General features: G+C 38.0%; 1 protein-coding gene across 1 annotated transcript in view; it reads right to left on the bottom strand.

The window, feature by feature from the left end:
- CDHR4 (cadherin related family member 4) overlaps window positions 1-26115 on the bottom strand; it is a 764521-nt gene that overhangs the window by 307470 nt on the left and 430936 nt on the right. Inside the window, exon 13 of the mRNA XM_044078501.1 lies at window positions 14022-14167. Coding sequence (XP_043934436.1) covers window positions 14022-14167 — 146 coding nt within the window. The remainder of the gene's footprint in view (window positions 1-14021; window positions 14168-26115) is intronic.

Below are 26115 nucleotides of genomic sequence, written 5' to 3'. Positions count from 1 at the left end.
GTTAACAAACCCGAGGAATTTTTGGGCAAGTGAGTTTGAGCATAATTAATTTACCCAGTCAATGGATACATAATAAAAATCACCCAGAAGCAATGTGCTCAGATGTATCTTGATGGATACCAGTAGATCCAAGTAGGCAGAGTGGGTATCTTGATTCATGGAGTGGGTCCTGTAGCTGGCAATGAGTTGAATAGGTGTCCTACCAACAGTTAGTTGCACCTGAAGTGTCTCCAGAGAATCACACTGTTTAACCAATCTGAGGGTGTATTTATCTTTAATGACTATTGATACAATGCCTCCTTTAGTTTTCACATCTTCCATTCATGGTCTGAACGTGTGGCAAAAGGTGTAACCTGGTATGGTTGGGCTGCTCTCCACAGCCTGGAACCAGGTCTCTGTGACTGCACAGATGTCAACACCTTCCAAGGTAAGGACTGTTTCCAGTGAGTGTAATTTCATGATAAGACTCCTAGCATTTAGCAGCATAACCTTGAGGTTGTTTTTGATGACATTTTTACATCAGGAATTTTGTCCTTGTGACATTGCCTAAAAAAGACACTACAGGGATGGCAAGAGCCTTTGCCACTAGTCAAAATCCCAGGGGTGACAGATGAAGATGATCTTTGGCAAAGAATAGAGGTCCATTGATCATGTCATACCAGGCTGACAGAAACTGGATCCCCTTAAAATGACACCAGAAACTGAGCCAATTAAAAGTCAATGATTTTCTGTTTATATTGTGGTATCATCCTAGGTGAGGGTAATATGCTGCGCAAGGCTAGGGCATACCTGCCTATGACACATAATCAGAGAGCTCAGTCATGTCTCTCTTCATGTAGTCCAGGGAGGAACATCTCAAGTCATTCACACCAACATGTACTATGACCGAATCATAATGGTACTTGTTGAGAGACTTAAGTGCCTATGTGATCTGATGAATCCTGGCACCAGAAAGACAGCTGACTGTGAATTTCTGTGTGTCTCACTATAGAGTCGGCTATGGCTAAGATATATGTAGTGGATGTGTGCTGTCTTATCAGCTGTGATGATGGGAAACTTTTGCTTGTGTCATTATCGTATTGTCTGTTTTGGGTGTTATGGTTGGTTTAGTATGTATGTGTTTTGGAGGTCTCTAGTATTTAGGTAGATTTTTTGCGAGTACCTCTGCATATGTTGGTCTCTGTGTATGCTGTGTGTCATGAGTAGGAGTTGTGGTAGGTGGGCTGACTACCCTCTCTGTATTGTTATCTATTGCATGAGAGAGCTGTGATTCCAGATTCATAATGTAGGTGCATCTCTCCCAAATGGTACAGGAATGATTTAGAAGTAGGGGGTTGACGGTGTACATGAGGCACTTGCTGCACTGCCTCAGTAGACCCAAGTCAACCAGGCTGGTAGGAGAAAAAGAGGAAAACTGACAGTTCATGATCCTAGGAATAATCTTTGTCTGGTTATAAAAGTTGAAGAGAGAATACAGCAGGGGGTGGTATTAGTAGGTTTAGGCATGAAGAGCTCTGGTTTAGGTAATATTTGTGAAGCTCGAGAGCAGGCTTTGTAACCAGCAATCCCTCTGCGCGGTAGTGTGTGATGTGCAAACAGGCTCACACAAGAACAAACCAGTTCTAACACAGTCTTTTTAAAGCAGGAAAACAGGAAACAACCAACGTTCAAATTATCTAATCAAAACACCCTAAGCAGAGCCCTGCAACAGTAACTCTAGCAAGATCAGTCCAAGCCGTATATTCCTGCCATGAGGGCATGGGGGGCCTCTCCAGACAAAAAAATAACTGTTTTACAAGCTTCAAAAGTCACTAACAGTACTTGATTCAGCAAAAACCTGAACCTTGTTTATGCTGGTGTTTTTCAAGTGCAGCAAACAAGTAAAATGAACAAAACAAGCGGATGAACAGTAATTACAGCTGTAAGAGAATTCAGTTAGCAGACAATTTAAAAATGCAGTAAAATACAGCTGCATAGTTTAAACAAACAGATATGCAGCAAATATTGTTTTAGTTAATCAGAAATAATACTGTGATACAACCTGTGTTAGACTTTCTACACTAGATCCTTCATTTCACAGGTTTTCCGTAACTTCAAATTCTATGTTTTTAACTTACATTTACTGATCTTCTGTTCTACATCCCCTCTTTGTGATCTTATTTTTTTACTGTGAAATTTTCCATATCTGGATGCCTTTGACTGTATTTCTCTTCGAATATCTTTGGAGTTGCCTTTTTTGTGTTGATTAATTTGGCTTTCTCCGTTGCATAAATATTGCACCATATTAGATCTCTCTTTCTTTCTAATGTTCATATTTCTTTTTATAGCTTTCAAAAGTCTCTAGATTTTGTTCTTTATATTTTTGCACTTCCATAGTTGCTGCTTTTTCAAAATGGCCCAAAGTTTCTTGGTCTGTATAATGTTTTTTATAAATCTGTCGTATTAATGAACACACCTTTTTATTTCAAGCTTCTGACAGTTTTTCTTGTGGAAGCATTTTTCTTTCTTCTAATTTCTCTTTTAATCATTTTGCATATCTTCTGTCTGGAAATTCTGGGCTTCTGCATAATTGTAACAATACACAATTTATTTCTTATTCTCAATAGTCCACTCTATCATCTTTATGGCTCTTTTATGGCCTATCAGTTTTTGTGATTTTTGTGGACTACAACTTCCTTCTACAACAGGGAGGCCATCCTCCCCTGGGCCTGGCCTAGCCCCATTGTAGGAATGTTTCTGTGTCTTGAGTATACTACACTGTCATTTTTTCCAGTCCTGGCACCAGTGTGCCTACCAGAATTGAGCACTTTTTTATCCTTGGTCTTTTGTACCCAGCTATCTTTTTAACCTAATTCTGTCCATGTTATATGCTATATAAAATATAGTCTATATATCAGTGTTGTCTTGATGAGATTTTGTGAAAAACAGGGTCCACCTCATGAAGGTACTCACCAAAAATTGCGGATGAATTCAATTCCAGCAATACTACTCTCCTTTACTTGCTGACTTATCATCTCTGCATTCGGACCCCTCATCTCTCCATTCAGGCCCGTCATTTCTCCAGAGCATGAAACATAACCTATCAGGCTTTTTGGAATTGTTATTTAACTGTAGCCTACAAGCAGGCTTCATACCTCATGAATGGAGAACAGCAACAGTCATCCCTTTGCACAAAGGTGGGCCATCTACAGACCCTGAAACTACAGACCCAAAAGTCTCACTATTCTCATATGCAAAACCATGGAAAAAATGATCAAGGAAATGATCAACAATGACATCAGAAACCTCCAGATATTGGACCCAATTCAATTTGGTTTTATCAAGTGCAGGTCATGCCTACTCAGTCTGGTGGACTTCTTTAAGAAGGCCACCAAAGCAATGGATAAGGATAAAATGGTTCACACTGCCTACCTTGAGCTGGCCAAGGCATTTGACATAATACCCCACTTGCGTATTGTTGACAAACTCAAGAAGTTATTTATAAACTCATGTCACCTGGTGGATGTCCAATTAGCTCATAGACAGGACCCAGAAATTTAGAATTGGGGAGTCCACCTCTATAAAGAGGCCAGTTCCAAGAGGAGTTCCTCAGAGATTGGTCATGGGACCACTCCTTTTTGGCATTTACTTTTCTGAAGTCAAAGCCAATGTCAATGACCTTTGGTTGACTACATTTGCAGATGATTGTAAATTAGCCACTGTCATTGAATCTTCCATCAACACAAATGTTCTCCAGGAAGGTATGGCACAGACAAACAACTGGTATCTGAGCCATGGACTAAAATTAGATGTCAAGAAATGTATAATAGTATTGTTCAGGAAGTCATTCACCCCTGATCACTATCATACACACCCGTAAGAGTCGACCCAGTAGTCAGGGACTTGGGGAAACACACACAGAGCAATCTAGCCATTGAACATCATGTGTTTACAGTAGTGAGGAAATAATTCTATGTTGTGCAACTTATAAACAAAGGTATGGCATCTACAGTGGCAGGTGTGTACCAAGAAGATCAAATGCTGTAATTAAATCAAAAGGTGTTTTAACAAAGTATTAGTTAAAGGGTGTGCAGACACAATAAAGTATTAGTTAAAGGGTGTGCACACACAGCAAAATATTAGTTAAAGGGTGTGCACACTTAAGCAACCAGCTTATTGTATGTTTTTTATTGTTTTATATTTTCCCCTGATATATTTGTTTGTTTTTCAATTGTATCGTACAGGTTATAAGTCACATTAAAGGTGGGAAAAGTTTTGAAATTATTTATTGTGGTCTAATTTTTTATATCACAAAAACCTGGCATTTTAACAGGGGTGTGTACACTTTTTATATCTACTGTTGGTCCAAGGAAGTCATTGTTCCACTGTATTCAGCATTCCTGAGACCTATCATTGAGAACGATGACCCCTTTGGTATGTACCTAACCAGGCATTTCCAACATTTGGAACATCCACAGAGATTCTTCACTAAAGGAGAACAGGGTATAAGTAACATGTCCTATACAGACTGTCTCAAGGCCCTAACCCTGAATTCTGTCTCCTACAGGCTGTTGAGGGGAGATCTATGTCTGGCATACAAGGAATTGTCATACCCCACTCTGAAGGCCCTCCTGCATATCCAAAAACCAACAGCATCAGAATTACCCATTCTAAAGACTTCTAAAGACTTAAACCTTGTCTGTGATATAAATAGGACCTGCTGGAGAGACAGGTATGTATCCAAGAGTCTACCCATTCTCTGGAACAGGATCTCCATCCATGTTAAGCAGAGCTCCTCACTAACCCAATTCAAGTGTAACTTGGACAACTGGATAGGGAACAGGAAATTCATCCTTACTGTTAGGAAAGCTCCCATCCCCTACAGCTACCATTGGACCGCTCTCCTTGCAGAGGTCTAACAGAACCACTACAAACTTTGCTAACCACTGGGATACCTGTTGTTCAATATGGTTCTGTCCCCTACTATCAGTAGCCAGCCCTGTCCTGTGCTGAATGTGCAGGCTAACATATGTATGCCACTGGTATCCACCATACTTACACATTACCTGCCAACTAACATAGTCTACACTCTTCATATAAGTGATGAGAGAGCAGGTAAATTTAGACCTTATGAGGATGACATCTTGCGGAAAAGAATCAGGAGTCACAGGAGATGTCTATTTGAGATAGGGGCTGTACACCAGCCTCTTCAAAACCTTGCACGGGACACAGTAGTCCATAAGATCAATGCTGTGAATCAGACACTTCAATGCTGGAGTCTGTTGGTAACATGAGAAAGTGGGATTCTCATAGGGCATGTAACATAGTGGCAGGAAGTACTGAAACTAGTGAACGTTCACCTCCTAATACAACCCTCACATATGAGGAGTCATTCCTGCCATCCCTGCATGGAGGCAATGAAGGAACAAGTATATTATATTATATATTTATATTATATTATTATTATATTATATTATATTATATTATATATTTATATTATATTATATTATATTATATTATATTATATTATATTATATTATATTATATTATATTATATTATATATACTAGTAACTATAAGATGTGGACACAGGTTCTGGCCATGGCCTGACACAGTGCATTTCCCAATGAAACCAGTCAGGTTGGCAGTCATATTTCATATACTATACAGCAACTAGGCCTAAACTGACCTTAGGAACCATAAAATGACCACAGTGGTAGTACTACCCATCAGAATCACTGTCATCTCTGTGTGATGATCTGCTTATGGTAGTAATGGGTTCTGCTTGCGCAGACCCTGAAGATGCATCTGATGCTAGTAGGCCTGCTTGCTAACTGATAATCACATTGTGTATGAAACAGCAACCTACATACAGCTGAATGGTCATGGCAGGCTCATACTGGAGTGCGCCCAAAGATTTCTCATGGCAGAGGAGCTAAACTTTCAGCAGGATGAAGATACCTTCTACGGTGGGAGTGGGAGGCCTTATACTCATGTTTGGCCATGCTTTGTGGGGTCCACATGACTGACATCAACAAGGGCTCATGCAAGTATATTGCTTTACCTGCAGCACAGTAAGCACATAAGAGGAGGAGACATAGATATATGGATGTTTAGGCATTTGGTACAATCTGTCTGTGGCTGTTGATATGTTTGCGCACTGGAGTGCCTTAACAACACCAACTAGGTGGCCCTGTGTAATAGAACCATGCAGGAATCAGTGCTAGAAATGGCTTGTATGCCATATATGGGATTCATGGGCATTGTCAGGTTGTTGTAAAGGCACATTGGCTTTGCACTATACCTGACATTTGATGGAATGGTATCCCTTCCTGTTTATGTAATGCTGCCCATTGCCACTGGGGGAGGGGGCCTTTCTTGGCATGTGGGTACAACTTATAGCTCATCATATTTCCAGGAAGAGTATAGTATTGTAAAAGCCACACATATTAGTGGTTCTTTCCTCTAACATGTTGGGGAGACAGATATGCTCATCATTATGTGGCCACAGGTTATTGATGGATGTCTAAATATATTCTATAGGCTCATGCCTATGAGATGCTTAGTTTATTTGCAGTTTGTTTATGAAAAGTCCATGTAGCTAGAAATGGTAAACACTATATTCTTGTACAAGATGTTTGCGTATTCATTCCATTTCCAGTTTTGGATCATACATCAAACAATGCCTGTATAGTGTCTCTGTCCACTTTAAAGAGATCCAGTATCTACATATGTGATGTCTCTCTTTATCAATAGTGCCTCCTTTGACAGATTCAGTTGTGTTGCACACATTGGTAACTGCTAGTTGTGCTAGCTGAATGTTGCTGTAAAACTGCTACAATGTTTACTGCTGCAATGCTAGAGCTGTCAGTGTGCCTTTTGTCTTTATATTCCTGTGCATGCAACTGCACCACTGCATACCTGATTACTATGAATCTCAACCCACTTTCTCTTATCCTCATTTGCTTGCCATTATGCACTCATTGGAATGTGCTCCTTCATTTGTATGTCATTGTACAATCATTTATATATCCCTTTTCCTGCACTTCTTAGATCTGTGCTTTGCAATGCCAGGTGGTTCTTTGAATCCTTACTTAGCTGCACATTCTGGATTTTGGCACAAGAAAAGATCCTCTCACGTGACTCTGAATACTGATATTGATATACTCTACATATATATCTCTATATATATTTATATATCATCATGTTCAACCCCCTTTATTTCCATTTTCTCCATGGGGTGTTGTGTCACCTGCCACAATCTCCTACAATTCAATGCCACTCACGTATCTTTTTTGACAGTCATGCCTGATCTATCCACCTCTTTGTTGGATACCCTCATTTTCCCTTGCCTTCTTCTTGCCTGTCCCAAATCTTCTTCCCCAGATCACCTTAGACTTTTCTGCACATGACCAAGCCACTGTAATCTGTTCTCTTTGACCTTTTCAGCAACTGGAGCTACTTTGGCTTCTACTTTCATGCCCTTATTTCTTCTTCTTCTGCCCCATGGTGTGTACCCTACCACCCGTCTCAGGCACTTCATCTCCATTACCTCTAGGTGTGTCAACTGTTCTGTCTTACTACCCAGGTTTCTGTACCATACAGTAGTACTGGTCACATAACTGTTTAGTAAACCTTACTTTTCAGCTTCTTTGGCATTCTTCTGTCATACACTACACCTGACACTCTGTACCAGGTGACTGCAACCCCTCTGATTCTAGCTTTGAACTCCTTATTCAGACTTTTCGTCTCAACTACCCACCCAGATACTTGAAGGTATTACCCTGCTCCACTATTTTCACTTCTATCTCAATTCTCAGCTTCTTCTGATTCCCCCATTTGATGTCATTACAGCTTCTGTATCTGCATACCTCTCAACTGTACAGATTTTCACAGAATATCCATATTTTTGTCTCATATTTTTGGTCCATTTTTTTATAAAATTGTAGTTTTCTGGCAACGTAGTGACAAATCATTAAAGATTAAAGTTAGAAAATAATGACAGACATTTGAGTTTCAGACTTCATACTCCAGAAAATTCATGCTAATGCAAATCCTGTTATTCTATCAACTTTCTAAGTTTGTAACAGCAATATTTAAAAAAATGTCCCTATTTTTTGGCCTTTGTCCCACTTTTTTATGGCTGGGTCCAGAATTCTTGTTTTAAGAGGTTGAGAGGTGTGCTTATCTGTACTCAGTTTATTTACATTCCTGTACACTTTGCTGGAGTTCTTGCTCAGTGCTTGTCTGTAATGCCATATCGCCTGCATACAGCAACTTTGTTGATCTGTCCCCTGCAACATATTTGCTAAATCCATCACCAGTATGAACAGCAATGGGCTCAGAGCTAAATCCTGGTGCATATCCACTGGGAATCCATCAATGAGACCACACATTGTTTGTACTTCAGTGCATACCCACTGGGAATCCATCAATGAGACCAAACATTGTTTGTACTTCAGTCATTGGGTCCTTGTACGTAGCCTGAAGTAATTCTACTAATGTTTCCTTGACTTCAAACCACCTCAGTACTGCCAAAATCAGCTTTCTTGGGACCTTGTTTTATGCTTCATCCAAGTCTAGGAATGCCCAAATGGACTCTTTCCTCACCACTAACTTCTTCTCAACTATCTGTCTCACTACAGATATTGGTTTTGTTGTGCTGCATCCCGATCTGAATCCAGACTGTTTATCTTCCATCTTACTTTGTACTTTTCTGCATATTTATCAATCACTCCTCCAGAACTTTCATACAGTGTGACATTAGTTTCATACCTCTGTATTACCCTCATTTGTGGATGTCCCCTTTGTTTTTGTACATTGGCACTAGTATGCTTATTCTCCCCTCTTAAGGGATATACCTTCCTCTCCATGCAGCTATGAGTACCCTTGGGAGCCATTTGTTGCCTATCTCACCCATTATCTTGATCATATGTGCTGTGACCTCATCTGAACTTGCAGCTTTCTCTGACTTAATTTTCCTTAGTGCTGCTTTTCCGACTTCCAGGATGGGCTCCTCCTCCTCTTCATCATAGGATGTGTCTGGGACAGTACAGCTTTTGTGGGGTTTTCTTCATTCGGAAGTCGCTTTAAGTACTCTTTCCATGTACCTTTGATGTCTTGTGGACTGGTGAGCAGTTTGTTGTTGGTATCCCACATGAAGGGTGTCTGAGTATCTTCTTAATCTTTCTGTCTTTGCTTTGCAACCTTGTGCCACCTATCAAGTCACTTTCCAGCAGCTGGTAGAGTGCCTCCAATGCCTTGTTCTGTTCTATTGCAACTATTCCCTTAGCTTTTGTTAGACACCCAGTATTCTTTCTTAAGCGTGCCCATATTTCTCCTGTACTCCTCCTTTCTTTTCATGACTTCCTGGACTTCTGGATTCCTCCACCAGCTTTCCCTATGTACCTAATTTCCATTTCTGATCTGTTTACATATCTGCTCTATAGTTCTCACACTTGCTTTTTTGAGGCGCTGGCATTCTTCTTCATCTCCATCTATTTCCTCTTCTTCCTGAGGTGCTAGAGCTCTGAGTGTTACCATGAACTCTTGTGTTTTCTCTCCAGTTAACTTCCAGGTTTGAGCTCTAGTCTCTGTTGACATTAGAGCCTTCTCTCATTTGCAGCTGATTGTGCCAACCAGTGGTTTATGCTGTGGGACAACTGTTTCACTGGGGATGGCTTTGCAATCATTGATTCTAGTGCAGTGCCCTTTCTTTACTAGAAGGAAATCTACCTGAGTTGCATGTTTCCCACTCTTGCATGTGAACTTGTGACTGTCTCTCTTGCTGAACCATGTGTGAGCCACCATCAAGCCATGTCCCAGAGAGAAACCTAGATTGGCCTCTCCTTCTATATTCCTATTGCCCCACCCATGTCTACCCAGGCAGTCCTCATATCCTGTTTTGTCTGTTGCAGTATGTGCTTTCTGGTCACCCATTATCAGCAGTAATTCAAGTTGCCCTGCTTTGTCTAGTAGGTCCTGCAACTACTGCCTGAATACACTCTTTTCCTTACTATGACAACCTTGCTGTGGGGCATAGGCTGAGATTATGAATGCTGCCCTGTCATAGGCTGAGATTATGAATGCTGCCCTGTCATAGGCTGAGATTATGAATGCTGCCCTGTCATAGGCTGAGATTATGAATGCTGCCCTGTCATAGGCTGAGATTATGAATGCTGCCCTGTTCTTACACTGGGGTCTAATTATTGAGAGTTTGTCACTTATTCTGATAACATTCCTCACTGTCTTCTGAAGACACTCCTTTATAATTCTCACACCATTTCGAGTTTGTCTTGACCATGAATAGTTGACTCTGGATCCCAGGACATGTGGCTTTGCTGCACTGCCCTTCCATCTTCTTTCCTGGATACACAGGATGTCCAGGATCCCACTTACCATCCTATCATCTACTTCCAGTCTGTGTCCTGTCAGTGAACCGACATTTAATGTAGCAATTCTGAGTATATCTTGCTTTTGCGCAACAGAGCTATTCCAGGTAACCTAAACAGGACAACTGGAGGCTGTCCGGTCAGCAATTTATTGACCCAGATCTGCTGGGCTTTACAGTAGGCACACACTGGCCAACATTAGTGTAGCTAGGATGGGGTGAGAGAGGCAATTGCCCTTGGTGCAAAGTGCCGAGGGGCGACCAGCATGGATATTGCATTTGCTCTCAAACCTGAGTGCTGTAGTGCTCTGTGTTAACTCCGAGGGCTAACTGTTTGTAGCAACTAGAAGCAGTTTGCTACAGTTTAGAAGTAAAAAAATATCATTTTTTTTAAATAAAACCCAAATGTTGTATCATTCTGTGCTGGTATAATTGATAGGTTTAAGCTATTGCAGGAGGGAGGGAGCATGTATCTGGTCACCAGGTTCGTGAGCCAGTGTAATGTGCAGATCTTTCTTTGCTCTTCCGTTGAATAGCTGGGACAGGAAGGGAGGGGGGTGTATCTGGCCACCAGATTGGTGTGCCAACAGAAGAAGAAAAAGCATCCATTTATTTTTAGGAAAATGTGAGACAGAAGTGTCTGGAGCAGGGTGTTTTTGTTTTGCTTTTCACTTGAAGAGCTGGGGGTTGGGTAGGAAGCCAGCTGGCATTACTGCAGTTTTGAAGAAGTCATTTTTTTTCACTCTTCACTTGAAGAGCTGAGGGGGTGGAGTGCTAGTTTGCCAGACTAACACAGGGTGCTGGTTGACTCACCTATGCTTTTTGCTGGCAAACGGGTCAAAATACCCCTCCCACTATTAGTAAGGGTCCCTGGCATAGTAGGCTGGTTCTGGAACCCACTTATTACTGGCAAATAATCCCTCCTCACTTTTGGCAATATTGGTCAACATGAGCAAATATCCTAGAGCCAGTTTTTACACTGTTGAGCCCTGACATGGTGGGCAGTCTGTGATCCATGTTCTATCTTGTGGATATTGACCAGCACAGTTGATACCAGAGGAGTTGGTGTATATAACTTTTCTTCACATAAGCACCATCTACAGTTTGTGCTGCCACCCACAACTCCATAATTGGATGTGATTGAGGTGAAAGCACTCAGCAAGTTTTGGGATGGGGAAGAACCCAAAAAAGACACAAGGAGAACATGCAAACTCCATACAGGCATTGGCTGGAGGTCAGGATCAAACCTTGTACATTGTGTATGGGAGGTGAAGACAGTAATCACTACACCAGCTGGTCGCATATCTATCTATATAAATAAATATACAGATAGATAGCTACTGCTATACCTATCTCAATCTCTCTCTCTCTCTCTATATATATATATATATATATATATATATGTGCATGTGCATGTGTGTGTGTGTGTGTGTGTGTGTGTGTGTGTGTGTGTGTGTGTGTGTGTGTGTGTGTGTGTGTGTGTGTGTGTGTGTGTGTGTGTGTGTGTGTGTGTGTGTGTGTTACATATGTAATATGTGTACATACATATATAAACTTATAGTATGGAGGCCAAACAACCAATGAATGATCTATGTGTTAAATCATATAAATACTGCATTTCATGTAAACTTGTAAACTGGCATTAGATAAGATGAAGTCCAGTTAAGAATAAAAGCATTCATCTATTTAATATCTTTTATTTTCAATAAAGAATTATTGTTATGTTTTAAGTGCTTGATTGCATTTAAGTCTAAATAGAGTTTGTCTATAGTTTGTGGGTTTTTTTTCTTGAGTCTAAGGAATCTCAGACTACAAATTTATGCAACTTAATTTCTCACAAAGTATCTGTTTTCTGTCTGGTTCAAAGGAAGATGTTTTACTCTTATAACTGGAAAACTAATGCAACTAACTACAAATTTATGTATAAAAACTCTGTTACTTTTTCTCACAGATCTTGGGTAGGTTAAAGTTTGCTTTATTCACTTATGTATATGAATATACCATTTACATAGCTATATGAGTTTATGAGATCGCTTAGGTAGCTTAGCTACATAGATATTACTATATATGCATGCATGTGTGAGTGAGTGTGTGTGTGTGCGTGCACATCTATATATATATATATATATATATATATATATATATATATATATATATATATATAGTTCCCCTGCATATGATCAAAATTCTCTAAACTTGAAACTCAGAAACACTAAACCAGAATCTCGAATTTAGAGAAACTCGAACATATGAAATAGACAACAACAAAAAAAAAACACCTTTCTAATGTTTTTGCAGGGGGGCTTTGCCCCCTTGCACCCCCCATGTGGAGGGCTGTGTCCCCCACACCCCTCCTACTTAAATATTCCTACTCCGAGATCACACTATAGTGAAGCAAAGGGAAATCTCCTGTTCCACGCTATACACATAAGCACAAAACAGAAGATTTTCCATTCCTCCGCTATAGAGCGGTCACGGAACATTTGCATTTAAACTGCTAGGGTACAGGGGGACCTAGCCCCCTGTAATAAAGTAAGTGAACTTTTTTTTTTAAACCTAAGGCTCTCATTCACAATTTCGAATGAATGGAAGTTCAAGATTCTGGTCTCGAGATTATGAATTTCGAGCTTCCATCCATTTGATCTTGTGAAGGGGAACCACGTATATATATATATATATATATATATATATATATATATATATATATATATATGTATGGATTCACTTTATAACCTCAAATTACTGAAATGTCTAATTTCAGTATCTCGAGACTATAAAACCGAATCCACAAAATTCCGACACAAAAAAAACGCGAAAGTCAAAACACCGAAAAAACCGCACACACAACACTACACATACACCACAACACCCACATCACAACAAAAACAAACAAAACTACATACATATACAACTCATACACACATAAGCAGGGGGCAAGCCCCCCTGCACCCCCCATGTGAGGGGCTGCGCCCACCACACCCCCCTACTTATATATATATATATATATATACTAACTCCGAGATTGCACAAACACAAAACAGAAGCCGACTCACACACGCACATTCTTCAACCCTTCACACACACATCAAACACATCAGCACACTCACACATACTCTAACTCCCACTCAAAACCGTTAGAAAACACTTACCTGACATAACTCCTACATTCACACACGGCACTGTGCACCATCAAAACACAATCCCGGACATTACGCAGCGTGAGGTTGCGAATTCGACATATATTCAAATTCGCGATTATGGGCTTTCGCTATTTTTTACATTCGGCTTTATAACGTCGAGATACTGAAATTTGACATTTCAGTAATTCGAGGTTATAAAGTGAATCCATATATATATATATATATATATATATATATATATATATATATATATATATATATATATATATATATATATATATATATATACATATATAAACCAATATAGCTGTACACACATTTGCATATATGTGAGCAGGCATTATATATAACTTAGTAAAATACAATATAGTATAATGCAACATAGTACAAAAAAATGTCACAAAATGCTATGTGATAGGCACAATGTGATGTTATATAACTATGGATTACCATATGGTCTTTGTAATATACTTCTGTTTTCCTAAACAAAACAAAAAATTAAGTATTTTTTACCTGGACTTGAACTGTAAAAAGCTGATTGACTGTATTCTGTTTCAGAGGATCAGGGTCTCGGTCTTGGTCTATATCAACTACTTGGATGTTAAGCTCATAACTTCTCTTCATCTCAAAATCCAGCGAACCTAGGAGATGGATGGTTCCTATTGTCAGAGAAGATAAAAGTGCCAGTCAGAATTAAAACAAAAAAAAAAAAATAGCAATGTCCATCAACTGTCAAATGAGGCTATAGTGAAAAATAACATTTGCATGCTGGGTCAATATCAATGTAACATTCCAGTGTAATTGAATGAACTTTATTTTGAAAAATAACTTTTTGTGGATGGAGATAGCAGCCACCTGTTTACATACTGTAAATCTCTGCTGACCTCTATAGAGAATAACTGCTTATAAGGTGTACAAACTTAACAGTCGTAGCATCATTGAGAAATGTCTGTAATTCACAGTCATAGCATCATGTCATTCTAAGTGGAGAAAGCTGACTAGAAATTCCACACTATACATTCAGCAAGATTGCAGTGCGTTCTCCATTTCTCTTCTGTGACATCCACTTGAGAAAGTTTTATCTCTAAAGAAGTGTTGCCTGAAGAAAAAATGTTAATACCCTAGGAAAAGTATAAAACAAACTGTCTATAATAGTGCTTACTTTTGAGATCTCAGGACTGTTTTTTCACATGTTGAGATACAGAAAAATAAAAAGACCAAAAGCACAGGAGAAGAACACATATTTATTTATTTTCATTGCACCCTGATTTGTAGGCAAGTAACAGACACCCCTGAACTTATATATACCGACTTCGAGATCACCATTTCCCAGAGAAAAGGGAATATTCTGAGAAATGGCAAGCTTAGACTTATTATATGCAAATGCAGATTTTCACCCATTTGGTTTCCATATTTTGGGACTCGTAAATATGGATCATGGCATCTTAAATGGTTACCTGAAACAGGAAGAGTAAACACATTTATGGTGTCATACAAATCATACAAATTTCTGGAAATCAGATCACTTTACCTCAGGTTTCCAAAGGAAATGTAAATATATATATATATATATATATATATATATATATATATATATATATATATATATATAATAGCATGAAAGCTGGCATTAAAAAATGCAAACTAACCAGCTGATGTAAGCATTTATTAGATTTTGTTAACTGCAAAAATCCAACTGGGTATGGTCCTTGTAAATGAAGAGGATATAATACAAAATGGATTGAAAAGTGAAGTGACCAGTCAGATTAGGGTTGACACCTGTCAGGAATTTCTCTAGACAGTCAGGAAATCAGGGTCCTTGTCATGAAATCCAGTTTTGGTGAGTACATTTTCCTATACTTTTTAGTGTTTCCCTTGGATTTCCTGTTTGTCCTTAATTTATGTGGTCAGGGTACCTTTGCCATTAATTTATGTTGTCTGAGTACTTTTGTCCTTAATTTATGTGGTCAGGGTACCTTTGCCATTAATTTATGTTGTCTGAGTACTTTTGTCCTTAATTTATGTGGTCAGGGTACCTTTGTCCTTAATTTATGTTGTCAGAGTACTTTTGTCCTTAATTTATGTGGTCAGGGTCCTCAGATCCCTTATTACGTCTTTCGTATTTAGGGGACTACCACCTATGTGGAAGTTCGTGGGTACTTTGTGTTTTCCAAAGGGGATGACTACGCACTTTTTGGCATTTAGCTTGAGGCCATGATTTTGACACCAGGTATCCGTCTCAGTGAGACCCTTTTGGAGGATGTCTGTGTCAGCTGGAGAGTCAATTATAGCCCCTAGTTTGCAGTCATCTGCGTACTTGGTCAGCCATAGTCCTCCTGTGCTTGCCTGTACCTCTGAGAAGTATATGCCGAACAGGAAGGGTCCTAGGACTGAGCCCTGGGGAACACCACTTGTAACCGGTTTAGAGTCGGACCTAGCTCCCACAACTCTCACCATGTGGCTTCTGTCCGTGAGCCAGTTGGCAACCCATCTTGTGATGTAGGGGTTTATATTCAGGCTGGTGAGCTTGTCTATAATATCATGTGTCAGCCAAAGAGTCAATTATAGCACCTAATGGACTTAAAACATTGCTAAAATATCAGCATGTGTGTTAACATGCATTTTCTGAAGGGTATGAAGTCTGAAAATCAAATGTATGTCACTATTTATTAATTTCAGTCCACGATGATTTACCAGAAGAAAAGCACGAATTTTAAGAGGAACAGACCAAAACTATGAGGCAGAAATCTAGACAATTGAAAAGTATGGTTGGAAGTAAGTGTAATAATCTAATCATGTAGTATAAAGGTTTTAGGTTGCAATGTATTTTTTATATAAGAAAAGGCAAAAGCTGTGGGGGGTTGAGGAAAGTTTGGAAGTTAATGACATGCAGGAGAGAAAATGTGAAGGATAGAAGAAAGGACAAGAAAGAACAAAGGAGCTGGCAGTGGCATAAATCATTCAAGTGATGACAAACTAGTCAAAGAATTAGACCCATCTGAGGAAGTAGTTGTTGCAAAAAGGAAAAGAAGAAGAATTCTGGGTGTTAAATGTTGTGGCGATACTAATCTGATTCATTTAAAAAGAAAGATGATAAGAAAACATGTTTGTACTAAAGTAACAGGTAGAGGCATTTTCTCATTTAAATATTAGTGCCCATAGTGCTCAGTTATTGGGTCTAGCATCAGATAATAGGGCAGTGATTGATTTCAGTAAGTGCCTGGTTATTGGCAATACAAAAGTACCTACAGGAGGAAGGTCCCATTAAAATGATTTTTATGTTTAGGGGTGTTAAAAGAACTTTTTAAAACTTGACAAAAAGAACATAATGGTTACAGATCTTCAATGTGCTAAAATTAGGAATATAGTTGACATACCTATCAATCTCTTAGCAGAAGAAATATTGACAAAGCCAAATATAGTGATGGGGGCAAATGCCCCAAAATATGATCAGATTTTAAATATTTATCTTATAAACTTAGAGAGTTGCTAGAATAATAGGTTTTTCAATAGCATGCATTTTCTGAAGTATATGAAGTCTAAATCCAAAATGTCTGCCATTGTTTATTGACTTCAATCCTCACTAATTTGCTAGAAACCCACACATTTTATGAGTAACAGATCAAAAACATGAGGAAAATATCTGGCCATTCTGCAAAAATCTGGGCAGATGAGTGGTATGTAGTGTGGTTATTAAGTTGGTGAAAAGGAATCTAAATATTCAAGTGTTATTATATGTTGGGGGTAACAATTATATTGGAAGGATAACTCATCCATTGAAACTGTAAAGTTGGCCAAACTGGTCACTGTTTACTGTGTAGAACTTGGTGTTACAGTTTTCTTTTGAGACATTTTTTCAACCTTTAGTGAAATATGTAGACTAATGTTTGAGAACAAGAATGTTTGTTTATATTTAGAATATATGTTGATCTGAGATGTTATTTTGCTACTGATGTTATTTTATTCACCCAAAGAAAAAGGATTTCTGAAGAAGAGAACAACGACCCACTAGGAAATTCAGACCATAGATTATCAACTGTTGAGTTGATGGATTCTCGAAAGGTGAAACACAATCTTAAAATTAAAAAGAAAATAATTTAAAAGGTTGATTATTGATCTATTATAAATTAGTTAAGTAACTGAATTGTGGAGTGGAATTTATATCTTTACATTTGTGTATCAGTTAATTGATAAGTATGTCCCAAGAACAAAATGATATAGAGGAAGTAAAAGTTAGTGGTCTCCATGGATGCCAGCTGAAATAAGAAGATTATAACAGAAAAAAGGAGACGGTGGGAAAAAAATCAGAGCAGGACCAACAGAACGGGATATAGAAAATTATAAAGAATGTGTTAAAAAGGTTAGAAAGGTAATACAACAGTTATAAAAATAAAGGGTTTATTAGCAGTAACAGAGTAATGGATAATTAAAAAGTCATTTTAGATATATTTAAAGTTGCATTAAGGATTAGTCGTCTGATATCAGGACTTTGAAAGGTGACAACATTATACAAGACCCACATGAAATTGTAGGACATTTCTTGTTATTTTTTTCTCCTAGACATCCTGTGAAGTTTTACTGTGGGATGAGAAAGGGAGAATAATGAATAGTATGAGTGATAATTGCCCACTTATTTATGAGGAATTAGTAAGGGTCTCATTAAGGTTCATAAAAAAATCATACAGCTGTCGGACCTGAAATTTTACACAGGATATTTTATATAATATTAAAGAGCCTTTAATAAATTATTTAATATTTCAACAAAATTACAATGTAGATGGCCCCAGATATGTGATGAACTGTTCACCTGATTTCTATCCAAAAGGGTGGTATTCTTATAGTCAATAATTGTAGATTGATCAGTGCAATGAACTTGACAGGGAAATGTTGTTTGAAAGAATTTTGATGAATTTGATGATGAGCGATATGAATATTGATTGTAATTATCTTTATCGGCATAAACTTTCTAAGGGTAGAGCAAGTATAACAAACTGTATTTTATTTTATTCATATACTGTTGAAGGCATTGACAATAACATCTCAGTGGATATGATTTATTTGAATTTATTTAAAAGTTTTGATGTGCTTCCACATGAAACCATAACTAGTTATTTAAGGAGATTTGGCTTTGAACACTACATAGGTTGATTAATGACTGGCTATGGGTAGGACTGTTAAAATTAATTTATAGGGAATATTCTATCAAGACTGTAATAGTAATATAAGGGTCCCAAAGATCTATTCTGGGACAGTTCCTGTGTTGACTGCTATCTATATAAAAATATAGATATAGATTGTTAGACAGATGGACAGATAGATAGATAGATAGATAGATAGATAGATAGATAGATAGATAGATAGATAGATAGATAGATAGAGAGATAGATAGACAGATAGATATATAGATATAGATACATAGATATGGAAAAGGAATACTCCTAGAACAAATCCCAGAGGGACCCTTTCTATATTTATTGCCACATTTACTGTTGTGGGAAGATGTTAGCTAAGTAATCTTGCAGATGATATTAAAATAGCAGCAAGCGTTACATCAAGGAAAGATCAGTTTATTCTCCAATAGTATTTGGATAACCTACTTGGATAAGCACAGTCAAATAATGTTGAATTCAATAATTCAAAATACAAAGTGATTCATTTACAAAAACAGAATAATAGTTGGTCATTTTCTTTAAATACTTATAGGTGAATAGAATAAGTTTACAGACTTGGGTTCAATTTAGCAAGCTATGTCTTTCAGGTCACATCAATAACACTTCTATTTACAGTAATAACTTCAAGAAATGTTAAGATTTTGAGTCATATTTATGTATCATTAGTGAGATCGGTAATGAACTACAGAGTGGATTTTTGTATTTATTCTAAAAGTGATTTTAAAACAACTAAAGAATCTACATAGATATTTTACAAGTAAATTTACAGATGTAGGTAATTCAAGACATGAGGAAAGAATAGCAAAATGTAATCTGTTTTTTGTATGGTATATATTTTCAAAGGATATTAATATGGATTTTTAAATTTGTCTTCTTCTTTTTTCGGCTGCTCCCGTCAGGGGTCGCCACAGCAGATCAACTGTTTCCATTTCTTCCTGTCCTCTGCCTCTTGCTCTGTCACACCAACCACCTGCATGCCCTCTCTCACCACATCCATAAACCTTATCTTAGGCCTTCCTCTTTTCCTGTTATCTGGCAGCTTCATCCTTAGCATCTTTTTCCCAATATACTCTGCATCCCTTCTCAGCACATGTCCAAACCAACGTAATCTTGCCTCTCTGGCTTTGTCTCCAAACCTTCCAACCTAGGCTGACCCTCTAATATACTTATTCCTAATCCTGTCCATCCTTGTCATACCCAGTGCAAATCTTAACATCTTCAACTCTGCCACGTCAAGTTCTGACTCCTGCCTTTTTGTCAATGCCACTGTCTCCAACCCATATAACATAGCTGGTTTCACTACCCTTTTGTAGACCTTCCCTTTCACTCTTATTGGTACTCGTCTGTCACAAATCACTCCTAACACTCTTCTCCACCCACTCCATCCTGCCTGTACTCTCTTCTTCACCCCTCTTCCACACTCACCATTACTCTGAATTGTTGATCCCAAGTATTTCAACTCATCCGCCTTCACCACCTCTACTCCCTGCATCCTCACCATTCCTCTATCCTCCCTCTCATTCACACACATATATTCTGTCTTAGTCCTGCTGACCTTCATTCCTGTTCTCTCCAGAGCATATCTCCACCTCTCCAGGGTCTCCTCCACCTGTTCCCTACTCTCACTACAGATCACAATGTCATCTGCAAACATAGTCCACGGGGACTCCTGTCTGATCTCGTCTGAAAACATGTCCATCACCATTACAAATAAGAAAGAGCTCAGAGCTAAACCTTGATGTAATCCCACGTCCACCTTAAATGCATCCATCAGTCCCACCACAGACCTCACCACTGTCACACTACCCTCGTACATATCCTGTACCACTCTTACATACTTCTCTGACACTCCCGACTTCCTCATACAATATCACAACTCCTCTCTAGGCACCCTGTCATATGCTTTCTCTAAATCCACAAAGACACAATGCAACTCCTTCTGACATTCACTGTACTTCTTCATCAACACTCTCAAAGCAAACATCGCACCTGTAGTGCTCTTTCCTGGCATGAAACCATACTGCTGATCACTAATCATCAACTCCCTTCTTAACCTAGCTTCCACTACTCTTTCCTATAACGTCATGCTGTGACTGATCAGTTTAATCCCTCAGTAGTTACTACAGCTCTGCACATCACCCTTATTCTTAAAAATCGGTACCAAAACACTTTTTCTCCATTCCTCAGGCATCCTCTCACTTTCCAAGATTTCATTAAACAATCTAGTTAAAAACTCCACTGCCATTTCACCTAAACACCTCCATGCTTCCACAGGTATGTCATCTGGACCAACAGCCTTTCCGTTCTTCATCCTCTTCATAGCTATCCTTACTTCCTTCTTACTAATCCACTGCACTTCATGATTCACTATCCGCACATCATCCAACCTTCTCTCCCTCTCATTCTCTTCATTCATCAGCCCCTCAAAGTACTCTTTCCATCTGCTCAACACACTCTCCTCGCTTGTGAGTACGTTTCCCTCATTATCCTTTATCACCCTTACCTGCTGCACATCTTTACTAGCTCTGTCCCTTTGTCTAGCCAATCGGTACAGGTCCTTTTCTCCCTCCTTAGTGTCTAACCTTTTATACAACTCGTCATAAGCCTTATCCTTAGCCTTCGCCACCTCTCTCTTTGCCATGCACCTCATCTCCTTATACTCTTGTCTACTTTCTTCATCTCTCTAACATTCCCACTTCTTCTTCGCCAACCTCTTTTTCTGTATACTCTCCTGTACTTCTTCATTCCACCACCAGGTCCCCTTGTCCTCCTTCCTCTTTCCAGATGTCACACCAAGCACCTTTCTAGCCATCTCTCTTACTAGCTCTGCTGTAGTTAACCAGCTATTCGGTAACTCTTCACTGCCACCCAGTGCCTGCCTTAACTCTTACCTGAACATCACCTCGCAATGTAAAGAGTGAAATTTTGAGATTGAGATCTACAGGGAATATTTCATTATAGGATCATGATAGACAACCATAAAATAATAAATTCTTGTCTGAATTGAGGGAGATCTCTACTAAAATAGGCAGAGGCTTTTTACTGTACAGGTTGGTAGAAAATGGAATGAATTACAATTTGATATAAGAATGGCTCAAACTATAACTTTTTTTCAAATAAAGTTAAATCATTTTTATGTAGAAAAGTATTCTAGACAATTAGCATGCTGAGATTGGCTGCCAGTGATCTCATATGAGTTTGTTTAGCCAATAGTAAATCACTGAACCATTGAATCATTAAACAGAGTGATCGAGGCATGATTACAGAACTTCAGCCCCCAAAAAATAAATAAATAAAGCAATAGATTTCAGTTAGCAATAATCTAAAAGAGTGAATAAAGATAAAAAGCATGCTGTACTTTGTGATTGTTAAGCTGGTTTGTTTGTTTCTAGTTTTTTACTGTTTATAGGTTTTCCTCGTTTTGTAAATAGATATATCAATATGTTAAAAATAATAAAACAGATTTTTAAAAACTACAGTAAAATATTGCTGAGGTTAATGAATACCAAGGTTTAAAAGAAACAAATAAATTAAATTCTCAAGGTGATCCATCAACCCAGAATAAATTCAACAAAATATAAATGCTTTGCCCCTGCTAAAAATCACTATCAACTCTTAATAGCTTCTTTCAAGTTCATTTTCAACTAAGTGTTTTTTTCTTTAGAACTATGTATAAATTAAAGTATGCAAAAACAAACAATATAATAATAGGGGTACAAAAAAATAATAAAAGTTAGAAAAGGAATGAATGCACACTGAGATGGTCAACATAAATAATATACACTATATAGAAACAGAAAGAAACATTCCCCGGTTCTGCTAAAATAGTATGCGCTCCAATAAACGGGGCTATTGCAGTTTGCACTGCATGCAGTCCTTTTATTAGCACAGTTCATAAACCTGTACCACATTAATAACACATCCTACACAACAAACACAAACTGTGTATGAATCTCACACTGATGTAAATGGTACACATGTACTATGCATACCAGTAGTAGCATAGTATTTGTAAACGCTTTGTAACCAGGGATGTAATTGCACCAAATATAAGAATGCTGTTGGCACTTATTTATCTACAAACATTAACTCTTATGTATAAATATGTGTAAGCATCAACCAATGCAAAAGTTCTTTTTTCTGGTAAGAATCTGCTGAAAGTCATGAATGAAAGAGATATTAAAATAGGTCAGGCAAGAAGTGTGATTGTGTTGACTCATGTTCAGACTTCAGAGTTCATTAACAGCTGCAATTTGCAGTGCCATGGAATTTGGGGGAGATAGGCTTATATAACATGTAATAATCTCCCAAGACACTGGGAGAGCATATACTACTCCTTATAGTCAAGGGGGTCCAAATGGAGAGATGAAAAGTCAGCAAGTAAAGGAAAGTTGTAGTGCTGAAATTAAATTCATCCAAAAGTCTTGGTGAGTACTTTCACGAAATGGACCCCGTTTTTCACAAAATCTCATCAAGGAGACACTGACATATAGACTGCATTTATATAGCATATATCATGGACAAAAGTAAGTCAAAAACAAAAAAAGATAGCTGGGTGCACAAGACCCAGGATACAAAAGTGCCCAATCCTGGTAGGAGCACTGTTGCCAGGACTGGCAAAAAATGACAGTGTAGAATCCTCAAAATATGGAAACATTACTACAATGGGGCCAGGCCAGGTCAAGGGGAATGATGCCCCCCCCCCCCGTTGTGGAAGGAAGTAGCAGTCCACAAAAATCATAAAAACTGATAGGCGAAAGAAGAGCCATAAAGATGATAGAGTGGACTACTGAGGATAAGAAATAAATTATGTATTGTTACTGTTATGCAAAAAGCCCAGAATTTCCAGGCACAGGATATACAAAAAGATTAAGAGATAAATTACAGGGAAGAAAAATATTTCTACAGGAAAAAATGTCAGAAGTTTCAAATCAAAATTTGCATTCACTAATGCAAAAGATTTTTGAAAAACAGTATATAGATCAAGAAACTTTGATCTGTTTGGAAAAGGAAGCATCTGAGGAAGTTCAAAAATGTAAACAACAAAACCAATATATTTTTGAAAAGTATAAAAAAGAAATATGGACATGGAAAAGGAAGAGCGATTTGATATGGTGCGATTGTTATGCAAAGGAGAAAGCCAAATTAATTAATATAGAGAAGGCAGCCCCAAAGATATTCGAAGAGAAATACAGGCAAAGGCATCCGGATATGGAACATTTTGCAATAAAAAAATAATATCACAAAAATGGGAAGTAGAAAAGAAGATTAGTAAAGTAGAGGTTAAAAAATAGAAGTTGAAGTTATGGAGTGCCTGTGAAGTGAAGGATTTAAGTTAGAATGTCTAACACAGACTACATCATAGCATGATGGAGTGAGTCCCCAAAGCAGGGAGAAGCAGGAAGATCAGGAGACATCTGAGGAAGAAATATGGGCATGGGAAAGAAAAATAGATTTAATATGGTGTAATATTTATGCAAAGGAGAAAGCAAAACTAATCAATACAAAAAGAGCAGCACCAAAGATACTTAAAGAGAAATACAGGCAAAGGAATCTGGATATGGAAAACTTTACAATACAAAAATAAGAAGACAAAGAGGAAAAGCAGAAAATGAAATTATTAATGGAGAAGTTAAAGAAATAGAAATTAAGGCTATGGAGCACCTGCAAAGTGAAGGATTCAGTGCACAACAGGACAGAGCAATGGATATCTAAATTAAGGGGAAACCAGTATAACAGGAAGCAATTGATCAGGTGCCATATCGAGATATTTTGGAGCCTTCCACAGGAAACCAGTATAAACATTCACTTGAAGCTAGACAGCAAGGGAAGGAACAGGAAACTGTGGAAACTCTGATGCAGTCAATATTGAGGAGTGATAGGCCAGTGAGTTCCATATGACAGAGCAATGGATGACACAGGATGAAATTGAAGAGAATGTGCCACAGGAAGATGTTATAGAACTTTCTATAGAGTACCAGCAGGAAATGGAAAACAAGGGATGTGCCCTCAGTATGGAATAAAATGAGCTAAGAGAAGAGTTGCTTGATTTAATAGACACAGATATATTAAGATCAACAAAAGAAATAGAGTGCAGAAGGTCAATAAAACCCCAAAAGTCAGAAGTCTGATAAAACAAATGAACACAGTAAGTAGGACTGTCCATAGAGATCCATGCAATATAACAGACGTAAACAGGATATATTAATGTGCTGCTAAATTAATAACTGATAAAGTTCTACCACGAAAACACAGGATAGTGAGGGAAAGGAAGGGGAGAAATCGAATACCATCATGGAAGTATCGAATAGAGAAAACTATAAAGCAATTAAGACAAGAAGTGTCACTGTTAGAAGACTATAGAAGAGGGAATAGATCAACAAAAATACTAAGAAAGATAGATGTGATTAAAGCAATATACAGTATTAGAACAGAGCAGGATCTATCATGCACTATCGCAAATAACAAACTAAAAATTTCAGCACAGGTGGAAAACGTAGAAGATACACAGATAAATATAAAGGAAAAGTACAAAATAAGCAATTTATCGATGACCCAAAAATGTTTTATAGAGAATTGGGAAACAAGGTAAAAGCAATTGAAAGACTGACAAAAAAGAAGAAATAGATACATTTTGGAGAAGCATCTATGAAGATCCTGTGGAACATAGCAGAGATGCTAAATGGATAAAAGAAATAAAAGAAAGAATAAGAGGTTTAAAGGTACAGGATATGAAATGGGATGAAGTATCAGCCAGAGAGAGATTGAAACAAAGTTAAGAAAAGCCTCTAATTGGAAAACCCCAGGCCCAGATTCAGCACCTAACATTTGGTTAAAAGTACTAACATCTTTGCACGAAGATTTAGCCATGAGTAAGAACTATTTATATGCACAACCTGAACAGACACGAACCTGGCTAACAACAGGTAAAATAATGCTTCTACTTAAGAGTGATCCTGCAAGCTACCCCAAAAATTATAGACCAATAACTTGCCTTCTGACGACATATAAATTATACACAGGAACAGATGCCGACAGAGTTTATAGTCATCTAGAAGAAAATCAATTATGGCATAGAACAAAAGGACAATAAAAGAAAGTCATATGGAACAAAGGATCATTTGTTGTTAAAGTCATAGTGGAGAACTATAAAAAGGGGAAGAATCTAAGTATGGCATGGACTGACTACAAAAAAGCTTTTGATAGTATCCCACATTCCTGGATAAAAGTGTGCTTAAAAATGTATACAATACACCCTACACTGACTGACTACATTACAGTGACCATGAAACAGTGTCAGACCACTTTGCAATATTATGGACAAATTATTATCCCAGGAATAAAAATTCAAAGGGGGATAGTCCAGGGTGACTCTCTGTCACCATTGGTATTCTGCCTTGCCTTTAACCCTTTATGCTGTCTACGTAACAGCTTAG

The sequence above is a fragment of the Protopterus annectens genome, chromosome 7.part1 (genome assembly GCF_019279795.1).
Source record: "Protopterus annectens isolate FY-2018-M chromosome 7.part1, PAN1.0, whole genome shotgun sequence".
NCBI classification, from domain to species: domain Eukaryota; kingdom Metazoa; phylum Chordata; order Ceratodontiformes; family Protopteridae; genus Protopterus; species Protopterus annectens.
The sequence above is the reverse complement of the archived record's forward strand: the minus strand, read 5'-3'. Positions and strand labels throughout refer to the sequence as shown.